The 22196-nt window shown below is 41.3% G+C and overlaps 1 protein-coding gene across 2 annotated transcripts in view; it reads right to left on the reverse strand.

The window, feature by feature from the left end:
• Positions 1–22196, reverse strand: part of itsn1 (intersectin 1 (SH3 domain protein)) — a 43643-nt gene that overhangs the window by 17076 nt on the left and 4371 nt on the right. For both annotated transcript variants that reach the window (XM_054600486.1, XM_054600485.1), the window contains exons 2-23: positions 19670–19731; positions 18131–18223; positions 17339–17402; positions 17031–17191; positions 16267–16461; positions 14755–14833; positions 14379–14479; positions 14210–14273; positions 13964–14101; positions 13627–13721; positions 12995–13134; positions 12695–12817; positions 12255–12404; positions 11775–11915; positions 11505–11592; positions 11067–11206; positions 4768–4904; positions 4363–4670; positions 3151–3365; positions 1073–1326; positions 804–978; positions 616–702 (exon numbers count right to left, since the gene is read on the reverse strand). In XM_054600486.1, the coding sequence (XP_054456461.1) occupies positions 616–702; positions 804–978; positions 1073–1326; positions 3151–3365; positions 4363–4670; positions 4768–4904; positions 11067–11206; positions 11505–11592; positions 11775–11915; positions 12255–12404; positions 12695–12817; positions 12995–13134; positions 13627–13721; positions 13964–14101; positions 14210–14273; positions 14379–14479; positions 14755–14833; positions 16267–16461; positions 17031–17191; positions 17339–17402; positions 18131–18223; positions 19670–19697 (2976 nt within the window). In that variant the 5' untranslated portion in view covers positions 19698–19731. The remainder of the gene's footprint in view (positions 1–615; positions 703–803; positions 979–1072; positions 1327–3150; positions 3366–4362; positions 4671–4767; positions 4905–11066; positions 11207–11504; positions 11593–11774; positions 11916–12254; positions 12405–12694; positions 12818–12994; positions 13135–13626; positions 13722–13963; positions 14102–14209; positions 14274–14378; positions 14480–14754; positions 14834–16266; positions 16462–17030; positions 17192–17338; positions 17403–18130; positions 18224–19669; positions 19732–22196) is intronic.

Here is a 22196-nt window from a genome sequence, read left to right on the forward strand (position 1 = left end):
TATAAAAGTCATTTGTGGTTCTGTTAGATTGCAACACACTTTGACTGCAGTGAAAAGGTTGTTTTTGAAAGGCGAAACACCAACAAAAAAGAATTGAAGCAGATTATTTAATTAGATAAAAACCGATAATTTTGGAATTGATTACACCTATCTATCTATCTATCTATCTATCTATCTATCTATCTATCTATCTATCTATCTATCTATCTATCTATCTATCTATCTATCTATCTATCTATCTATTTGATCACATGAGTTGGAAGAAGTCCTATACAGCCACCACTGGAATCTAATTCTACATATATACTGTATTGAACTTATAATATTAGTGTAGCGTAATCTTATCTGCAACTGTGCAGAAGTACAGTGTTTAAACAGAATGAAAAAATGTACAAAAAAAATAAAGATGGATGCTTTGTGCCATTTGGTAGCTCCCCACTATTAGTTCAACTCAGTTAAATAAATTATCACACCCAGAAAATATGGCTAGCACAAAAATATACAAATAAAAACATACATATGTAATTAAAACAGAAGCGAGATGCAGATTTATTGACAAAGATACACTAGTCAACATCTCAAAAGTGTGCAATGAATGGAGGAATGCTCATGTACCTCATTTTTGTTGAAGTTGAGGTGGTTGTCCTTTTTCGCTCTCCATGGATACAAGGCCTGAGCCTGAAGACCTTCGACCTTTTCCCCCTGACCAACAGAAAACAGTAACAATCAGTTCAGATGTTTGTGTAGCGAATCAAATCCAATGAACCCGGTTTGAGATCCACCAAATTTCGTTGCGTTCCTACCTGCCCCAGCACGGGAGAAGGAGAGGAGCCCGTCGTCATGGTAGCAGGTGTGAAGGCGGAGCGTTGCCGTAGCTGCGCCGATGGAACACTGAGCGAAGGATTCTGACTGGTTGAGGAGGTCGGCCATGCGTCCCATCCCTCGCTCTCTGATTGACTGGCTGTGTTGGAGGGCCAACTGGGAATTCAAGCACGTAGACAACTCAGTATTACAGGTTTGTGGTTAATAATGATGAGTTAGGATGGTTATATTGACATTGGGGGGTACTTACGTGGTGTTGAAGTCGGCCCAGTTGCTGTTGGCAGAGGAGGAGGCGGAGGCTGAGGAGGAGGCGTGTCCAGGAGCTGGAGGAGGCGTGGACATTGGCTGCTGGGCCGTGGTAGGTGTGGTTGAGGCGGTTGCACGGAGGCTGATTGGTGCTTCACTGTCCGGTATCCGTTCGGCGTAATTGGCTGGAAACCATCCGGTCCGGCCCCTGAGCTCTCCTCCCAGCCAACCCGGTTCACCTGTCTGGGATTCATCCACCTATGGGAGCAGAGGGGCGTGGTTAAGATAAAGCCGAAGCATGATTGGACACACAGAGGGCTCTTCTCGTTTCTCGATTTTTGTGCCTACTCGTCTCCTCAGGCAAACTGAAACTCGTCCCAATTCCTAAAATACATCTTGAGGAGGCTTGCCGGAGGAGTCATAAGCGAGGATACACTGGTGTATCCTTTGTAGAAGTCTTTTCTGCAACCGTGACATATAAAAGAAGCAATGTGTAAATGGACAGCTGATGCAGCTTTGCACCACGTCATATTTAATTGTTGTCGCTTTAAAATGACGGCTGTTTGTTAAATGTCGGTTGCCTCGATTCAAGTCTCTTCCTCGCCTCCTCAGCTCGCAGTTCCCGTGGGCAAGGAGGCGAGGAAAGGAACGGAGGAAGGGACACTCATCGATAGAGATGTGTGTACATATTCCGATTCAGTTCAGAACGGATGTCCAGGAAGTAGAATTACAAAATTAGTACATAATTGAGTGAGACAAGACATTTGTTAACTATTAATGTTGTGTTCTGGCTCTTATGACCTTTTCAATTATCTGTCTAACTCAATTATTCTACTTCTTTAAAAAAAAAAGAAAACATGATATAACCTGGGGCTGTGGCTTTAATTTATTTAAGCCCACCATGTTGTTGTCCGTCAAATTATTTGCTGTAAAGCTTTGCAGGTTTACATCTAATGCTATATGAAAGTTTATTTATGGAGTAATTGATAGTAATTAAAAGTCTTATTTTTACACAGAAGTAATATTTATTTATTTAAGGGTCTTAAACCAAATGAATTCTTGACGTCTAACACTCGTACGATTTTGTCGACTGATCTGTGAAAACTGAGGTCCTCCGCAAAGAATCACAAAAAAGCACCACTTTAAATGTTTACCAGCGATGTGCTCCTATGTTTCTTGAAAAAAGTTGTTTAGCATGAAAAAGCATAAAAAATGTGTAATATACTAAAATCTTCGTTGACTACGACCAAAATGACCGATTTTGTCTAATCGACAAAGAGGGGGCAGCCATAATTTATTCAGAGGTCCGACTGTAAAGTGTAACATCACGAAGCTTTACGCTCATAGATAAGCACGTTCATTACTCTTCACATAAACCGTGAAAACAAATAAACCAAAACAACATTCACAGATCTGATTAGAATGATTTGGTTAAAAAAAAAAATCAAAAACAAACAGCCAAATACGTTCATTCACTGGCAAATGAATGAACATGGAGGTGACATGAGATGAACCAATGACAGCAAGAGTTCAAATAAAAAAAAGCTGGCTTGCGATTGGTGGAGGCACAACACTGGGGCGGGGGCTCGTAACTTACCCATTCCCCCTTCACCTTCAGTTTGCACAGCAGAGGAGAGAAGAAACAGTTAACACACACACACACACACACACACACACACACACACACACACACACACACAGCACACACAGAAGAAGACGAGACACACACACACACACACACACACACACACACACACACACACACACACACACACACACACACATATATACATATATACATACATATATATACACACACACAGACAGACAGGAGGTTTTAATAAAACAAACACACAAACACACACACATACTAGAAAACAGGCATTAAAATATCTGCATGTATGCAAGTCCTTGTGTCGTTTTTGGGTAAACTCATTTCATTAAATCTTCCTTTTGTTAAACTGCAACTATTGCATCCTCCTCCTCCTCCTCCTCCTCCTCGTGTTCCTGTGTTTTCGTAGCGAGGTGGATGGCTGGAGGATGTAAGTCTATGGGCATTGACTTTGTGTGCGTACTACATACCATGATTACATCCCCGGGGGCGATACTGATCTCGTCGTGGCTGCGGGCATCAAACGGATACAGAGCCCTGTAGTAGACCACCTTCACCGGCTGCTGCTGCTGGTCGAAGCTGCAGACCGGAGTCTTTTGGTCGAAGCTGCAGACCGGAGCCTTCTGGTCGAAGCTGCAGACCGGAGCCTTCTGGTCGAACAGACTGGGCACCGGAGCCTTTTCAACTGTAAATAAAACAGAGAAACTGAAGTTTAATAAACACGGAGTAGAATCCACCATCACTGTCTGCTGCTGCTCTAACTGTAAGCCAACAATTGACTACACTAAATATATTTACTCAAGTACTGCATGTAAGTAAATTATATCTTATGTGTACTTTATTTGAGAATTTCCATTTTATGCTACTTTATACTTCAACTTTACTACATTTAAGAAGGAAAATGTTCACTTTTTACTCCACTACATTCATTTGTTTGAGACTTATCTGTTATTAGTTACTTTTTACATCAAAAAAACTATTATTTTGATTCAAATCTATACTTCTAATCTACCCAGTAGTTTACAAAGTATCTAAACTTGGCTGCACATTGCACACTAAAATATTAAAATCCTCTTACATGTATTTCGTTAGTGATGAAAACAGAATGATATAATATTCTATCTCAATATGAATCTTTAAAAAGGAACCATTCTGTATAATGACTACTTTTACTTTTGATACTTTAATTCGATTTTGCCACGGCTGTACTGAAGGTCACTTATTTTATATTCAAAGCTTCTGTTGAGGTTTTTGGAAAAAATAAATCAACTTTTCATAATGGATCAAACCCGTCAGTACTTCCTCTATTTAAGTGCAGAAATCGTAGAGAAAGCAGTTTTTTGACCATGTTTTAGCAACTAGATTCAGAATTCAGCTCAGAGTGGTTTCTTCCTTTATGGATTTTTTTTACACGCAATTGCGTTTCAGAATCTTTCATTTCATAAATCTTATCCTTGGCAGTTAGCGTGTCCTACATGTCCTAAATTCTTCCAGAAACTCTGGAATTAAGTGAAGATGGCACTTTAAGATAAATAATTTAGTTCCAAATTAAAAAAACTGTCTGCTGATGGCTTTATGCAAAAGTTACCACCACACACCAATCCCTGCTTTTGGGATCTTAAGATCTTTTTGTAATCTTGTGCTCCGTTTCAGTCATTCACAGTCTAACAGCCTTAACACACCCGATGAAGCCCAGGGGTCGGCCGGCTGACTGAACAGTTTGCTCAGTTTCTCCTGCATGTCCTGCTTGCCTCTCCCTTCATCCTCATTCTCCTCTGCTGATCCGGCTCCCTTCCGGCCCTCCTCCTCCTCTTCATCCTCCTCCTCATCCTCCTCCTGCTGCTCCATCCCTCTCCTCCTCCTCTCCTCCTCTTCCAGAGCCACTCTGTTAAGCCAGGCGTGGGGTGCAGAGATGGAGGGGGGGCTCGGGGCGTTGGGGGCGGAGCTTGCGGATTCATCCCTCCAGGACAAGGCCTCATCTGATGACAACCTGAAGAGAGGGAAAGAGACGTATGAAATAATGAATAATTAACCTCTACTGTCATGTAACGGATGGATATTATTCAAGACATATACTTCACTCTTACCTGCTGTCCTGCAGCTCAGCAGACTTCCTCTCGATCGGGGTGTGTATGTGAGGGTGTGTGTGTGTCAGTGAGTGTACGTCTCCGTCCAGATCCCTCTGCTTCTGCCTCTGCTGCCGGCTGTGGATCTCCCTCAGCTCCTGCAAGGCACGGTTTGGATACAGGAAGGAACAGCGGTGAGGAGGAAGTAGGGGTCAGAGGGCTGGCTGCTACGGGTTACCACCGACAACAAACAACCAACAACAACAACAACAATAGCAGCAGCAGCATGTATTAGTCCGGTGAACAAGGCAAGCTCCGCCCCTTCAACGGCGTCACTGAGGTGATGAATGGTCCCTGCTGGTAACCGTGGCAATTAATTGAATGTTAATTATTTAAAGACAAGGTTTAGGAGCAGCTCACTGCTTTTGAAGTAGAATGAGGACTCTTAGCTGCTGCTTACAATCCTGAAAGTCTGTCCTGTGACGCACTGACCACTGCGAGAGATCAACTGTAGACTGTTTCACAAAGAATGCATTGCGGCCGCTAATAGCAACATTCATTTGCAACCTGTATTTGCCCACTTTGATTCATAAAAATTGTTATGCTAATGATATTAAAGAGCAAAAATGCCCATAACATTTTGCAAATGACTGCAATTTGCCCTTTTTCGCTGAAAGAGGGGAGAATTAATTAGTTTATATAATAAACTTTTTGTCTGACAAGTAGGGGAGCTTTAATCCTTTTACGTTTCATGACATACCTGTCATTGCATCTCAAAATAAATGAGTCAGAGCAGACACTCTTTATAATTGCGCTTCAGTTATCACCGACCTTCTGTTTTTGCAATGAGGCTAATTTGCATATAAAGGGGCCAATTTCTCACAAAATGTTTGCACAATTCCCTAAATGAAATACAAGCAGTACCTACACTTGGCGGTGCGGTTCGTGGTGCATTTTACCCTTTGCAGGTTCTTTGAGAATGAGATGTCTTTTTGTCTTATTAGTGCATGTTTAACCTTTCCTTATTGAATTTGAGCTCTAGGGGAAGAATCTGAGATAGCATAAAATCAACCAACAAAAATAAAAAGACATGTATAGACTCATCCAAAAGTAATCACCCTTTTTAACATCACTTATGACCCACTTAAAGTGTGAAGTGGTGTTTGTATCTGCAGAGACCCCTGGAATTTCTTAATCTTAATCTCTTTAAACTTCTATATAAAATGTAGTGACCAGATACCATATTGCCTCCAAAAAGAAGCTACAAAAATGGAGGACACAGAGCTGAAAAGGAGGAAATATAGTGAAGAGGTGAAACGCCAAGCGGACAAAGTTCTTCCAAAACAGCTTTTTCCTCGTTGAGCCGAAGAGGGGCCAACTATTAATGTTGTGTTTCAGCCCAAAACACAGAGATCCGTCTGTTTAGAAGGTTTGCAGTTCATGTGGAGTTCAGGCTTTGGCTGGTTTAGTTTTAAAGTTTTGTCTGCTAGTTCACTGCAGTGAGTTTGATGTAAAAGTTTTGTTTCTGGCTGTATAGGATGTCATGTGCGTCAATTAATATGTGAGAATGCTATATATGTTAATTTAAGTGACATGTCTGTTACTTCGAAACCACATTAAAGTTTAAACCTATACAGCCTTCTGGTAAATAACAAAAAAAACTTTAAAGCATCTTCTTGGGTATTTTTAACAATAAACCACAGTGACTAATAAATGTGTGTTAATTAGTTTTCATAAATTAACGAACACCGGCCGAGGTGTTGGGGGCGGAGCTTGCACGAGGCACAGTATGTTTGAGGGAAGCGTTAGGAATAAGCATTAAAAAAAAAAGAAAAAGAGAGAGAAAGAGGTGGGGAGGGGAGAGAAGGGGATGCAGTGCGACAGTTCTGTGTAGTCATGACAACCAGCTGTGCCATTGGAACACTCTGTTACTAGAACAACACAAGGCAGCTGTCGTGTTTCAGCCAAACAACCAGCGTGAGGAAACCTTCAGAAACAAGCAAACCAACTACGACTCTGAAGAGAGGGAACACCGAATCATTCTGAAACAGGATGTGGAGGATATGAGACAACAGAGCATGACACATATACACGTACAGATAAGACACAGGCACACATTCATCCAAATACAGACCAGTTTACTGTACTAATCTGCATATGAGCCCCATAAATGTCGACTAGCTTCTACTAGTCTGGCTGAAACATCATCTGGTAGCATACAGGCAGTAGCATAACAGCACAGTGGCAATCTAGTTAACTAGCAACAGCAAAAAAAACAACTAATCTAGTGCACCTGCCTAGTTTAGCAGCATTAACAATGGGAGCTAAGTAGTGAGCTAACACCAGCTTGGCAAAGAAAAGAGGGAACTCTTAAGAGGAGGAAGATGAAATATTTTAGGGGACAAGGGTAGGAGAAGAAAAGGTGAAAGAAAATATAAAAGAAAGGAAGCAAAGAGAAGTTGAGTCAAGAAAGAGATGAGTCAGGATGGAGAGAAGAACTAGAAAGAGAGATAAAGAAAAGAGAGCAGAAAGGAGGCTGGTTGTTGTGAGGACCTTTATAACGTAGTCTAGCCGAGCCAGACACACCCTGACGGCTGACACACACTCCTGAAGCTGTCCCTGCTCCTGGCACTGAAACACACATATACATGAATATATATACATACACACACACACACACAGAGGATCAATCATTCTGTAAACACACACACACACGGACAGTTAGTGGTCCAGACCATATTTACGCATTTTGTCCAATTAAAGGAGTTATTTTTAGCAGTTTTTCTGCATGTAGAGAACTCATTGGACACTATTAGTCCTTTTGGTAGTTTACTTTGTTAATATAATCTTATATACTTTAAAATAACTATATAAATGACAATATTAGACACAGCACAGACACAACAGCAGTTAGCAGGTTATGCTGGGTTTACTTGTTTTGTGCATTTAGCGGTTACGTCACATTTTGCATGTCAGTTCCATAAAATATTCAAAAGCATACCATATGTGTGGAAATGTAATATTTGCTTTCAGTATCTCAATTTATTTCAAACTGCTTCCTCATTACCGGAAGAAATATTTTAATTCCTGACATAGATCTATTGATTTTCTCTCAGTAGAGATTAAACAAACGAGAGAGCACGATAAGGCCTTGACTCATTAAGGAGAGGCTCTTGTGACTCACTGGGAGGAGTAATGTGCTGTTACAACTGTTTAGTGTACCCAGTGTTATAAAAACAGACTGAAGTTGGCATCAGTGTGCAAGAAGCCTGATTAGTTTCTTTCACTGACGTGTCTGTATTGGATTGTAGAGAATAGTTAAGTTAGTGTTTTTAAGTGTTTATTAGGTTTTTAAGTTAGTAATGAGGCTGACACAACTTCATTTAATCCACACTAATTAGTTAAATCTGTATAAAAAAAAACCTATTCTGATAAATATGACATATCTCTGGCTGTTTTTTTACCCATTACAATGTATGATCCCGTCCATCCTGTTATAAATGAATCACAAAGAGTTTAGCTAACAATGCATTTGTTTGTATTGCGTGCCTCCTTGTCAGAGGCGTCACCGACTCGTGATATTAGAAGAAAACAACACACCAGAACCAATACGTGAGTATGTGAGTGTCAGAGCTCTGCAGTAGTCAAACCACTTGACAATCACAGTCAAGCTTCGTCTGGCTGAAATACATCTAGCTGCCTGGCGGGGGGCATCACAGTGCACGACGAGTGTCAAACACGACATTTCTGCACAAACCAGGCATTTTAAAAGTCTGGTGTGTAGGTTTTAAAGACAGCAAAGCCTTCCAAAGTTACTTAAATACTTAAATACTTGGGTGTATTATGTTTTACTTGTTTCTCAAATAGTCTGGCAGTGCAGGTACAACAACTTTTTACATTAGAGTAAATCTCAACTGCAGTACCACCCCAGTCCAGCAGTGGCAGTGTGCTCTACCTGTCTCCCTCTATCTTCCTCCTGAAGCTGGCGTCGCAGGGCTTCTATCCTGGCACAGTGGTTGGCATAGAACTCACACAGAGACTGGCATGGGCAAGGGAGCAAAAGGCCAGTGCAGGAGATAAAATAAGAAGGAGTAGAAAAATAAAGAAGGAAGGGTTTATTATGTGGATTAAACAAAGAATATGAGAGGAAGAAAAACGAAGGCAAGGGGTGAAGAAATACAGGGTGAAGAAGCAGGAAGGAGACAGGAGGAGGAGGAGGAGGAGGAGGAGGAGGACAGAAGGAGCATTGGAGATGAAGAGTCCCAGTGGGGTTAGAGGACAGAGGAGGCACATAAGAGTGAGGAGAGAAGATTTTGAGGAGAGGAAGTGGTGTAGAAAGGAAGGTGGACGGCAGTATAGTCAAACATTGTTCACATCTCACTGGTCTGTGGCTCTGTTTTTACAAAGAATCCCACCACTGAGACAGAAAACTGGTATCTACACTGCTTGGTTTGGTTTTCCACCACTTTCTCTAACCGCTGTGTTATGTTGACTGTACTGAATAAGACTGAGAGCCATCTTCATTAGATTAGCCATTAGGAAATCTATTTATTGTGGTCTGTGTTGTCTCTTCTTCCCTCCCTTCCCTCCCTTCCCCCCCTCCTCTTCCTCGTTGGAACAGACCACAGGACTGATTCTCCTCTCTTTGACCTGGCTCAGTGTTCTGGGGAAAGAACGGGGACAAAAGGTGGTCTAGGAAACATAAACACACCGCTGTGCTCGAACCCATAAAAAAGGTACAATGTGTAATATCTGGCCACATGCTCGAAACAAATAAGGGAACATAGTCATCTATGAGTCACCCATTTGTTTGTGGACTGAGGAGTGACAAAGAGACACGGCCGTATATGGCTGTTGTAGCGGCAGCGACCTCTCAATCACAAGGTTGCCACACACGAAAGCATACCCTGCTTTATGGTCTGTTTGACTCTAAATGGAGCATCATTTACTAAATGAACATCATGCTGTATTGAAGAAGACTTTAAACTAGAGATTGAGACCATAAACTCATGTTAACAATGTTTACTGAGGGAATAAATCAAGAGAGAAGTAGAGTCATTTTCTCATAGACTTCTATACAACCAGAGGAGTCGCCCCTGCTGGCCAGTAGAGAGAATGCAAGTTTAAGACACTTCTGTATTTGCTTAAAACGGCAGAACCGGAGGTTGCCGCCTGGTTAGCGTGCTGATTTCAGTAGATATCTGAAACGTCTAACCCTGCCACATTCTGTCGATATAATTATAAGGCATGTTATGAATGTTATAAACTAAAACTTTGGCCAGATCTTACACACTGCACCTTTAAAGTAAATAAAATCCCCCCGTCTTCCTCACTCAGTAAATTGTTGTTGCTACATGAAGCAGCTGTCTTTGAGACCGCTCATTGTTCCTGTGCACGGCTAGCTCTTCCCAAAAACCACAGCATTAATCAACATTAATCCACATAGAAACACACCAACATAAATACAAACACATATACGGTCGTCAGATATAAATGATAAAACACGTCAGCAAATATGAACATTGGGATTATATTTACTGGTGTGAGGATGGGGTTACGAGGGACGGGACAAGACATGATTTAAAGCTACAGTCACAACACAACACTAATGCTTTTAACATGGATCATGTTTCAGTCAGCATAAATACTACTGGGTTATCAAGCTAGTTAATTGGATTAGTTAATTATTTGAATTAATAAAGCACTATAGCGTCACAGCTATTTAGCAAATGTCACAACTTCTTTTTTATGCTACATGAACATAAATAAAAAAAATCTGCAACTGTGCATCAAATTGAGGCAATGTTGTTATGTGTTGGATGAAGTGATATGTTGAGTTTTTCTGTACTTTAAGTATCAAATTCCAAACATTCCCATTTAGAGTTATGTGTCACTCAATTAGGGCTCTATTTTCGCACGATTTGGCAAAGACCAGTTACTATCCCCCCACTTTTGGGAAAATACCGAGTGCACTTGCACTTGAAATAATTACTTCAGAAAAAAAAAAAAAACAGTACAAGAAAGCAAATCAATCAAGAGTAGGCACATTTTTTAAACCTTCTCTTATACTTTTCATGAATTATTGTTGGGTAACCCTTTAAATTAATATTAAATTCCAGTTTGTCCTGCTCATTCTTAATTGAAACCACTTGATCTACTGTTTAAGGAGAGCTTGTATGTACGTTAATCAGTCCACAGCATCAGGCTGTACTCTAGCACAGGTATACTGTTAGTGGAGCATTAACCTTTATAATCTATTAGTATAGACCCGACCTTTCCTCCCTGTGCTGTATTAATGTGTCAGTCAACGAGCGGTTTACCTTCAGCTGGGTGTTGAAAGCGTCTATTTCCAGCAGCTTGGCCCTCGTCTCTCTCTCCACGGCATCCAGCTGTTCTCGGAGCTGCTGTCTGCTGGTCTCCTTCTGCTCCACGGCCTTCTGCAGCGACGAGAGGCTGTCACCTAGATACACAAAGAGAACGTGAGATCAGGTTAGGTCAATAAGTCACGGAAAAATGAATGAGTTAGTTATAGAATTTAGTTAGCTACAGTGCATTGTGGTTACCAGAGAGTCAGTTAACCAGTGCCAGAACGAGGGCTAATAAAAATATACTGAAACCTCTCTACATGACATTCATTATTGTTGCTGTGGAAACAAGGGTCAAACAACTCAACCTCATCCATAAATCTAATCTATGGCAAGAATATGCATATGTGACATATGTATTTAAAGCATGCGTTTAGTTTATGAAGTACTCACGATGCAGACTGTTCTGTTGAACCTGCTTCAGCTGGTCGTTGAGACTCTGTTTATCAGGAATAAGCCTCCCCAACCACTGCTGGGAGTCCTGCAGACAAACAGGAAGTCACATCAAGACCCAATTCCCTTTTTTTTTTATATTAAAAAAACCCCGATCACAATTATACTACATGAACAAATTCTACAGTTTCTAAGAATGTGTGTGTTTGTTAAAATGAACGTGAACATTTTGTGTTTCCTTGCTGACGGCTTCCGTTTCGTTCTGCGTACCTGCAGCTGCTGTTGCAGCAGGGTGATTTCAGCAATGCGTGTTTCTCTGGTCTGATTGGTCTGCTCCACCTCTCGCCGCTGGGCCGACAGACGATACCGAACGTCCTTCAGTTTGCCCTCCAACTGGCTCTTCTTATCGTTCTGGAGGATGGGAAAGAGAGACGGAAAAGGAATATGTTGTATTGAGTTTCTGCTGGTGTGCCAATTGTTAGGTTACAGAAAGAACGTGTTGATGGCTATATCTGTTCTTCCTGTTGGCATTAGTTGATTGCTTTTGTCGTATTTTTGAAGAAACTTTTAAAAATCTTTTTGCTTAAACTTTTACTCTAAATAATTGCCGTGCAGAATGGCAAATTATTATTATATTCCTTTATTGAAATGAGACTCTCTTTGATTAACAAGCCCTATATTCCCTTCTCTACTCCGTGTATACATCATCGGTGCTTGTGTGACGAGGTGTGGGTGTGTATGTTTGATTACCAGAGCCTCCAGTTCAAACTCCAGGGTCTTCTTCCTGGCTTTGAGCAGCACTATGCTCTCCTGCTCCCGGTTCCTTTGAGTCAGAAGCTCCTGGCGACGTTGACGCTCCCACTCCAACTGACGCTGGCGCTCTAATTCACGCTTAGCAGCCTGGATAGACAAAACGCACACACAACAGAACGTTACAGCTCAAAGAACAATATCGCAAAAGATTGGCAATTACACCTTAGTTATATTCATATATTACACACTTCATTATGCTGTACGAGTGTAAATCCAGCTCTTAACTGTAAGAGTTGAGATATAAAGAGGGCAGTGAAAAGGTCTTGAAGTCGTCTGCGGCAGACGTAATTACAAGTCTGCAGCAGTTCATCGTCAACTCGAGCATAACTCTTCCAATTAAAATGCAGAAACGTGCCAATCATTTTTCTCCTTCATACCTCTCTCCTCTCTATCTCTTTGCGTCTCTCCTCCTCCCTCTGCCTCTCCAGATCTCTCTGTCTCTCCAGTTGTCTCTCCAGTTCGTGTTGTCGTCTCCTCTCCTGCTCCAGACGCTCTCGCTCCTGGAAAAAACAAACACACAAAAGAATGAGTTGGCAGAACAAGCAACTCTTTTATTTGTTACGGGTCATCACGATGCATTTTCATTTCCTTCTAGTTTCAACACTTGCTGTAAAGGTAAATAACTTACTGATTCATTTCAAAGGAAATGAGAGATGAATAGAGTCAATGGAGTCTACCTTTCTGTCCTGTTCCTCTCTCTCCAGAGCAGCCAGCCTCTCCTGCTCTTTCCTCTGCTGCTCCTGCAGAGCCTGACGTCTCTTCTCCAGCTCCAGGTTTCCTCGCTCAAAGTTCTCCCTCTTCTTATCCTCAAACGTCACTGAGAAGACACAAAGGGACTCAGTATCAACAACAAATGAATAGTAGCTAAGATCTATATTTCTCTAGCTTCATGGCAGCTTCCCATCTTTGCATGTATGAGTGGTTAAGTTATATAAGTCCCGTGGCCAAAAGTGTTACAAAGGTCAAAAGTGACGCTGGTAGAGAGTCTGATGGGAAAACACCAAATAAAACAGCAATAGGAGAGGGCTCAGAAGGGATTGTAACAACTTGAGAAAGTGTTGCAACATGTGAACAAATATTCTGCTTTATTTCAAACTGCCAGAGTCTTTAAATGAACATCAATGGAAAGTTGATAGAAAACAGACTGGAAGTAAAAGTGGATTAAAAGCAAAGTGAAATGCTGTTTTAGAAGAAGCACAATAGTTTCATGGTGGGTAGGCAGCTGACAGAGAAGTTTCTGCAGCTTTGTTGAGGCTTTCTCGTTTATCAAAATTCAAAGAATTATGACTTTATGTGCAGGACCAATCACCTGGTAGTTTCTTGTCCTGGGCGCTCTCCGCCTCCTCCTCTATCTCCTCCTGGACGCTCTTCTGGTCCGACTGAACACTGTCACTCCGCACACGCCTTTAAGACACACACACAGGAGAAAATAAACAAATTATCAATACACACGATATGTTCAAAATTCCCATTATTAATCAGTAACAGATAAAAATGATATTATATTCAACATGTTTATAATATATACAAAAACCTATTCATGTAGTTATCCCCTATTTTAACTTGAAATATCAGTCACAAACAAACTGCTGTTAAATCAATGCATACAAGTATTTATGGTAACTATAGCGTATTAAAGTATTTACCTGAACGTGGGTGGGAGGTAATCTGGTGGTAACACCTGGGGCAGCGATAAACCTGACATAGCCATATCTATGAGGTGCATGGCTAAGATAAACTCCTCAGCTGTTAGCTTTCCATCCTGGTCGATATCGGAGAGACTCCTTAAGACAAAAAAAAGGAAACAAATTAAGTATTTGAAGGACTAATGTATTCTACATTTTCACTCCCATTTTGATGAAGATGAAATGGTTGAATTTCAATGTACTGACCATATCGTGGCCAGCTGTCCCTGAGGGAGACTGGACTGCATCAGGATAGTTCGAGCCTGAGGACCTGAGAGAGAGAAAACAAACACCAAACACATTTAATACTGTGGCAAACGTTAGAGAAATCTCATCACAAATGATGACATGTCAGTGTGTTTGTGTGTGTTTGTACCTGTGAGGTGTCCACTCATCATCTTGTCGTGGGAGTTAAAAAGCTGTCTGTACTTGAGCCTGGAGGACTGAGGAACAGCCCAATCACAGGGGGGCTGAACACTGGGACGAGCAACAGAATATAAAGGACAGAGTTCACCATGCAGCCACTCAAAAGGATAAATAAACACATACTATCTACTATGCACATTCAATATACCCCTTCACTCTTTGAGTGGCAGGGCCAAAATTTATATTAACTTGATGCAAAAAGGCCGAAAGACAAATTCGAAGAGTTAAAAGGTGAAACAACAGGGTTTTTATTACCACAAATATGCTCATTTCAGTTTATATTTACCAGGCAAAATGTTGCAAACATTTCTGATTACGTGGCCTACCTAGTAACGTCCAAGGACACCCCCTTCTGCAACTTGGTACTGGAACGGTTAAACGACGAGGACTTGTTGACGGAGGACGCTGAGAGAGACAGAGAACAGTAGATGTTAGTCTGAGGCTGTAGTCTTAAAACAGCTTAAACACTTTGTAAAGTTTTACTTTTTATTCTTTGACAGTGTTACATTAAGTCAGTCAGCAACAAATTCAAACTTTGGGACAAGGTTTGCATTGCCTAATCTTTCACTTGATCATTGTGCAGCCAATGTTTGGAAAATCCATGCCTGGTATAACTTTCCAACCTTGATATATCTATAATCATATAAAACAATTTTTCCAGTCCTTTGACTTCTTGTTGTCCTGAATACATTGGAAACCCAGTTGTACTCTCTTCAAACTTCCTGCCCAAACCCCAAAACATCTTTAAACATTTAAATTGAACTTTGTGGAGCGAGAGACAAAAGAGGCGCGACTCGTTTCTCAGATTAATATTTAGCAGGCTCATTTGCCACTTTGAAAGATCTCCACGTTGAGTTTAATTTACCCCAATCTCATTTGTTCTGCTATTTTCAAGCACATATTTTACATTCTTCTGTCAGCTTCCAGAGGGTTCTCTTGTCACTGAGATACTTTCTCGCCCTTAGGCACGTGGTAAGATCTCAGATTTGCTGCATATGACATGATGATTAAATTAATCATCCTCGGGTGTGGCCCTGTCTTGCGGGGGTTGGGGGTAATTGGAAAAGGGAGCTTGATGGTAAAGAAGAACGGTGGGAAGAAGCACTAATAAGAGATGACTCTGGATCTACATGTGCTCGTCTGAGATTATTTCACTTTAAGTTCCTGCTTATGGGTCATTTATTGGGTCATGATAGCTGTTAATTTGCCAATTTCTACATAAAATGGCAGCAAATTATCCATCCATTCATTATCTTTAACCGCTGCTTAGGGTTGCTGGAGCCGATCCCAGCTGACGTTGGTTGAAGGCAGGGTACATTTTATCGCTGGGGCAACACATTCACACTCCCACTGAATTTAGACTAATCAATCATGTCTTTGGACTGTGGGAGGAAGCCGGAAAACCTGGAGAGAACTCACGCTGACACGGGGAGAACATGCCAACTCCGCCCAGACGGGCCTTTAAGCCCGGGATTTGAACCCGGGCCCCTCTTGCTGTGAGGCAAGTAAGTACCTTCTATTGCACTTCCTTACCTATTGTAGAGAAAACACACATACAAAATACTAAATAAAGTATTTTGTATGTGTTCATATCTTTTTCTAAGTTTTGGATTTATGAACCTTTTTTTTGTTACCTTTCCTTAAAGTTCTAACTTAACTATAAAACAATAACCTGCTATTAAGGTGAGCAGAGCCATCATACACGCATAAACCTGTAAATATAAATGTGTTTATTAAGCTCAGAACTGAGACTTTTGTCCACACCCACAATAGCTACAGAAGCACCATAAATAAATACACCAGGAACTAGCTCCACCCGTGTTGCTGCAGTACGTTACCTGGGTGGGAGAAGCCTGGGATGGGCTGCATCAAGCCTGTGGAAGGGGCTCCGTTGGCGATGGGCGGTGGGAGGGGAGGAGGGGCGGACGAGACGAGTGGGGGAGACACTCCGACAGGGAGAGGCGGCAGGGGGAGAGGAGGCACGCCTGACAGAGGGGCCGAGATGGGAGGCATGGAGGGCATGGGAGGCATGCCTGGAGAAAAAACAGAGATCAGAGAGAGAGGGGGGGCTGTCAAATACTTCTCTAGTGCTGAAGAAGACATTATATATTCATAAAGGTAAATAGGGGGTGAGACCTAAAGTGCAAGCTGAGGGAGAGGAGCATTATGACTCTTTACGGTGTTCGCATTATAACTTTATTGATCAGCCTTGAAGGTGAAACAGACTGAGAGCGAGTGAGCAAGCATTTCCTAAATGACCTTTGGAAAAGAAGGAGTGACGTCATCCTCTCCTAACAACATCTGCCGTGTTTAACCAGTACACACAGTACACACAGTACACACAGTTTTACCACCGCCTTTATTCAAGAAACCTTGAGGCGAAACAGTTGTCAGATGAAACGACAGCAACAGATTATATCTCTGTTATTACATTAAACTGTGTGCAGTGTTTCTTCAGCAGCAGTGCACCACCCCGGGGTTAAAAAAAAATGAAACCAAATGATCACTGTCGTTAGTTTCACAATCAATCACAACCGAAAAGTAAAGCAGATGTAATGCCAGCTGATACGCAGCACAGTGAGCGATTGTCTGCGTGTCTTACCAAAGCCGCCCTGTGGGGGTAAAGTCAGCGGGGGTTGTTTCATACTGGGAGGAAGCGCGGGAGGCAGCGGGTGACCCTGGAGTTTCAGTTTGATGAGTTTCATGGCGATGGAGAACTCGTGGATGTCCATACGGCCATCGCTGTTCATATCGGCCAGAGCCCTTTAGAGGTACAGAGAAAAAGAGTAAAAGAAATGATGCTTATTGAAGGTCATCATCATTTGATTAGTCATTTAAATAATGAAAAGTATTGAACTTCATGTCTGTCGGTCTGTGAGCTAGTAGAAACTTCTGGGCTTTGTGACTCACCAGATTTGGGCCAGGATGGGAGGGGGCAGGCCTGATTGAAGGAAGAAGTTCCTGGCTTGGTCGCCTTGAGAGTCAAACAGAAACAGGAAGTTAGATCACAGGACAAAAAAAAAAAAAAAAAGAAAGGCCACTTTAGACCACATGGAGAAAGTCAAAGCCCATTATGAAATACATTAATATTAGATCTTATCTTTTAGTCTTAAGACACTGGCTGAAACATAAATAGTTTCTTTATTACACTTTGCCTCGGCCAATACAATCGTTTAAGTGATGCCATCAGATGATGAAACATAACTTAGTTTTATATTTATATTTTATATTTAGTTGATTAATCAGCAGTCAGACAAAATATTAATAAGCAACAATTTTGATGAAGTCTAACACTATAAAGTCTTAGGTGTTGGATTGTTAGTTAGACATAACATACAATCAAAATACACTAACTTGAGCATTTCACAATGCTATTTCACTATTTTCTGAAATTTTATAGACCAAACATATTAGTAGACTGATCCAGAAAAATGATTGGATCATAATCAAATAATTGTTTGCTGTGAATGTGCTGAACGGAACACAGACGAGGACCTCTGGTGATACCAGTCCTGTGAAAATAGGGTTATTGTTTTCTTGATTCAGATTCTGTTTACTGTACAACACATCCAAGCGCTGAGGACCTTGAATGACTGCCCTTGTTCATGTCCTCATCTCACCTTACACTGTAAGGGGTGTGTGTGTGGGGGGGGGAGATAAAGAGAGAGTGACAGAGAGAGGGAAAGAGTGAGAGACTGTTACCTGTGATGTAACCCCCGGCAGTCGGAGAGAGGCTGAGAAACTGCTGATCATGTTTGGCTCTCTCATCCGCTGAGATCAGGAACACATCTGGACCTAACCCACAAAGAAAACACACACACACACACACACATTAGACACCATACACACAAAGGCCGAGACAAAGCCAGATACAAAAACAGAGGGAGGAAAGACAGGCATGAGAAGAATGTGTTAGTCATGAGTTTCAGTTCCTGTTGGAGGATTCCTAATAAATGACACTTGAGAAAGAGTGTCGACTCCCTGAGACGAGATGATGAGGAATGAAAAAAGCGGATGAATGGAGGAGTGACTAAGAGACCTTTGCCTTTCTTTAGAAACCTCAGTACAAAGCGAGCCGGTCTCTGAATTGAATAAGACTGCTCACTAACGGACGGGGATGATTCAGAGGCCTTATTAAATAATTAGCTAGTCTTTTTTTGCCTCTCTGCTCTGCTAATAGCCCAGTAGGTGCATTCTCCCTCAACAATGAGATTAGATTCCACATCAGAGTTAGTCAAGAACCGATCAGAGGGGTTGTTCCCTTTTAGTTCCAACTCCGTCCTGTACCATTTACTGGCAATTTAAATGTTTAGTGAATCATCATGCTGACTCATTGTTTTTTTGTTTTTTTAATGCAAGAACAGCTGCTGCTAACAGGAACAGTATTTCGTTATACCCAGTAAGAAAAAGAAAGCTTATTCTTACTGGGTGTTTGTGCAAAAATGTTCTGAATGAAAAAATGTAGAAAAATCTCATAAAAAGGCAGCTATTGGCAATAATCTTTTCCCATGTTTTTCCTATTTTGTGAATACAGTAAATGTCCAAGAGCTTATTTTATCTATACCTGTCCGATACTTTACATATATTAACGGTTTTAATATCACTAATAAAACACTCATTCAGCCTCGGAGTTTCTTTCTTTTTGTGCCACCTGTTAAACAATGGTTTGAGTGGCTGGTCCTCATTCAGCACAGAGTCAAGTGAACAATAATCTTCTATCCAACCGTTACAAATCTGTTTATAGTCTGAACAAACCTCACACTGTCTGCCTCTGTGTCCATCTGTTTGTCTTCCTCCTGATGGGACATCTGTCCGTCTGTCTGCATCCAGTCTCTCATTAACACCACTGAGCACAGTCTGCTAATGTGTCCTCATATGTGACACTTTGGTAACCTGAAGATTTTCGGGGCATTTGCAGCTCTGTTGTTGTTGTTGTCATGTGACTTTATTCTGCGTCTCCCCTGACGTTACTCTACGTGTTTTGACAATCACATTGATAAATAATCTGGGGGGGGATACTGAGATGTGGATGGAAAAAAACTGGTTATGTAAAATTAAAGTGGATTTATAAAGAGGGTGTGGCTCGTCTTCTAATGCACTCGTGGAACATTATGGTGGATTAATGAAGCAAAGTGCTGCCATCTTGCCCTTTGACCGTCGGCCTTCAACTCTTGAGGGGAAAATATAAACATCAACTGTCATTACGGCCATTTCTTTTATATCCGTTACACACATACTGACCTGTGAATGTGGTGGGGAACTGTGCCATGGTTCACTCAGTCGTCTTCAGCACTACACGACACCTGAAACAACACATTTAGAAAAACAGATGAAGTGTTTGTCTGATTAATCTCGTTGAATATTTAATTGCTCGGTAATGCAGCAATACAACAAACCGCCTAGATGCTTCAAAGTAAGGTGACCAACTAATGTCTGTTCACCTGCCAAAGGTGCTGATAGAGTAGATACACTGAAGTAAGCACAAATCTAGCGTTCATTTTCCACTCTGCTGGCTTTTAATGCTGAAGTTGTGGATTTTCTAGACCTTTGCCCAGTGAGCCATCATGGTTCCTGTGACTTGCGGAATTGAGTTGATGCAATGATGGATGCAGACACACAAAAAACACAAAGCAAATAAATAAACAGAGGCTCTCAGTAAAGGATGTAGCACTTTTTTTAAATCCCACATTTTAGCCGTGCTTGTGCAAGTCAAGCAAAACCTTTATTTATGCAGTGCAGTCTGCCTGAGCAAACTTGTTTGCTTTCAGAAAACCACTCCGCTTCACACTCACTCGTATACTCACATTCTCACTTGGGAGCTGACCACAGTGAACAACAGTTTTATACAGTTGGACTTGGAAAAAAAAGTCTCCACTGGGAAAGTTTATAACTTAAAGACAACAAAAAACAGGGAGGTAGTGTTTTTAAGATGATGGGTTTGTCTGAAAATGTGCAATGTTTGTTTAAAGAAACGTCTTATGGACAGAACTACCACACATTTAAGAAAATTGTAAAAAAAAAAAATAATACTGCAAACTCAGCAATTTAGCTACTATGATAAAAATGATCTTCAGTTGCTTTTATTAGAAATTACTTTTGTGATTATGAGTCGTCTTTGCAGAGCTCAAAAAGTTTCATTTGTGAATTTTAATTCTTTATTTGTTTAAATATATATGAGATAAAACAGTGCCCTATTCACCCTCACAATAACACATACCTCTGCCCCAGTGAAAGGTATGTTAATCAGATCCAGACCTGCCTCCCTCCCCTGTCTCCCTCTGGCCAGCAGACAGCCAATAACAAGAATCTGACACACATTGCAACAGGCAAGGACTCAGTGAGGGTGTGTGAGTGTTTGTGTTGGTTGCAGGATATCCTTCCCCTCGTCAGTGTGATGTAAACCGGACTCTGGTTTTTTTTCTTACGGAGGCCTCATCTCTTAGTAAGAAAACCCAGTTAAAAGGTCAATTTTAAGAAATCCAATTTTGGCCAGACTTCTGCCACCACCACGATATAACGGAGGTGGAATTTGGTCCAAAGTGCTCAAAAACAAAAACAGTTACTCAGGCATTGCTATGAACATTTTGCGCCAGGACATTTTCTTCTCTAGAGGACGGTCCTTAGCCCATTAAAGAGTGTAGTGTGTGTGTGTGTGTGTGTGTGTGTGTGTGTGTGTGTGTGTGTGTGTGTGTGTGTGTGTGTGTGTGTGTGTGTGTGTGTGTGTGTGTGTGTGTGTGTGTGTGTGTGTGTCCCATTATGATCAGAGTGGGGGTACAAAGTAACCAGCTTAACTAGGTCAGACGAACAAAGCCCACCCTACACAAACACACACAGACACACACACAGACACACACACACACTTTCACGTCTGCCACTGAGAAAATATTGAAGCAGTTGAAGCAACCGGAGTTGATTTTTGGCTTTTTCTAAAGTAGAGAAGGGAGCAATCAAACTGCTCGTCAACTACAGTTATTAACTTTTATTTTGGTACTTTTTCGTCAAATTCTGAAGCACTTCCTTAAATTGTTTCTCTGGGGTATCACATTATTCATAAGGCTCATGTACAGCAGAAAGAACACGGTGTTATTCTCTGGTGAAGTTAGAGGGACAAGAATACATTTTACTTCTGATGCTGGCAAAAATCGAGCAAGATGTCAGAGCCAAAACTCTGTCCAGCCAATAAGCTGCTTATGAATCAAAGTGACTTTTGTTTACAGGCGCCAGTTTACCAGAAATACCTCGGACCAAAGCAAACGTACAGCAGGAATGATCACACCCTTTGTGACAGCAGCAAAAATGAAGAAGCAGACAGTTTTTTTTCCCACACATAGAAAGATATTTCGAAATCATGTCATGAACAGATTTCGCCAGGTCCTAACTTCCACATGACACCTTGAGCAATTAATCATTTATGTAATTTGATGATCATATTCAAGAGTTTAGTTTTATCATGCAAATATGCCTTTGATCAGAGCATTAATTATAAATCCAGCTGCAGACCTAATTTAAACTTCAATGCAGAGTCTTCTGCCTATACATTTGAATATGTTTATTGTAGCCGGTGTGCATCTATGTCCTTTGTCATGAGTGTGCAACAGAGGGTGTTACCCTCTGTTCTCCCCGTGCACAGTACATGTATTGTATTTGTGGGATTAGTCTGTATAATTAGAGCATTGATGTAACTGGAGTGTCGGTCTGTTATCAAGGCTTGTGGCAGATGCCTGTTTAAGCCCCTCACACACACAAACAAACACAATACAGATTAGGG

Source organism: Anoplopoma fimbria, chromosome 6 (assembly GCF_027596085.1).
Source record: "Anoplopoma fimbria isolate UVic2021 breed Golden Eagle Sablefish chromosome 6, Afim_UVic_2022, whole genome shotgun sequence".
Classification (NCBI taxonomy): domain Eukaryota; kingdom Metazoa; phylum Chordata; class Actinopteri; order Perciformes; family Anoplopomatidae; genus Anoplopoma; species Anoplopoma fimbria.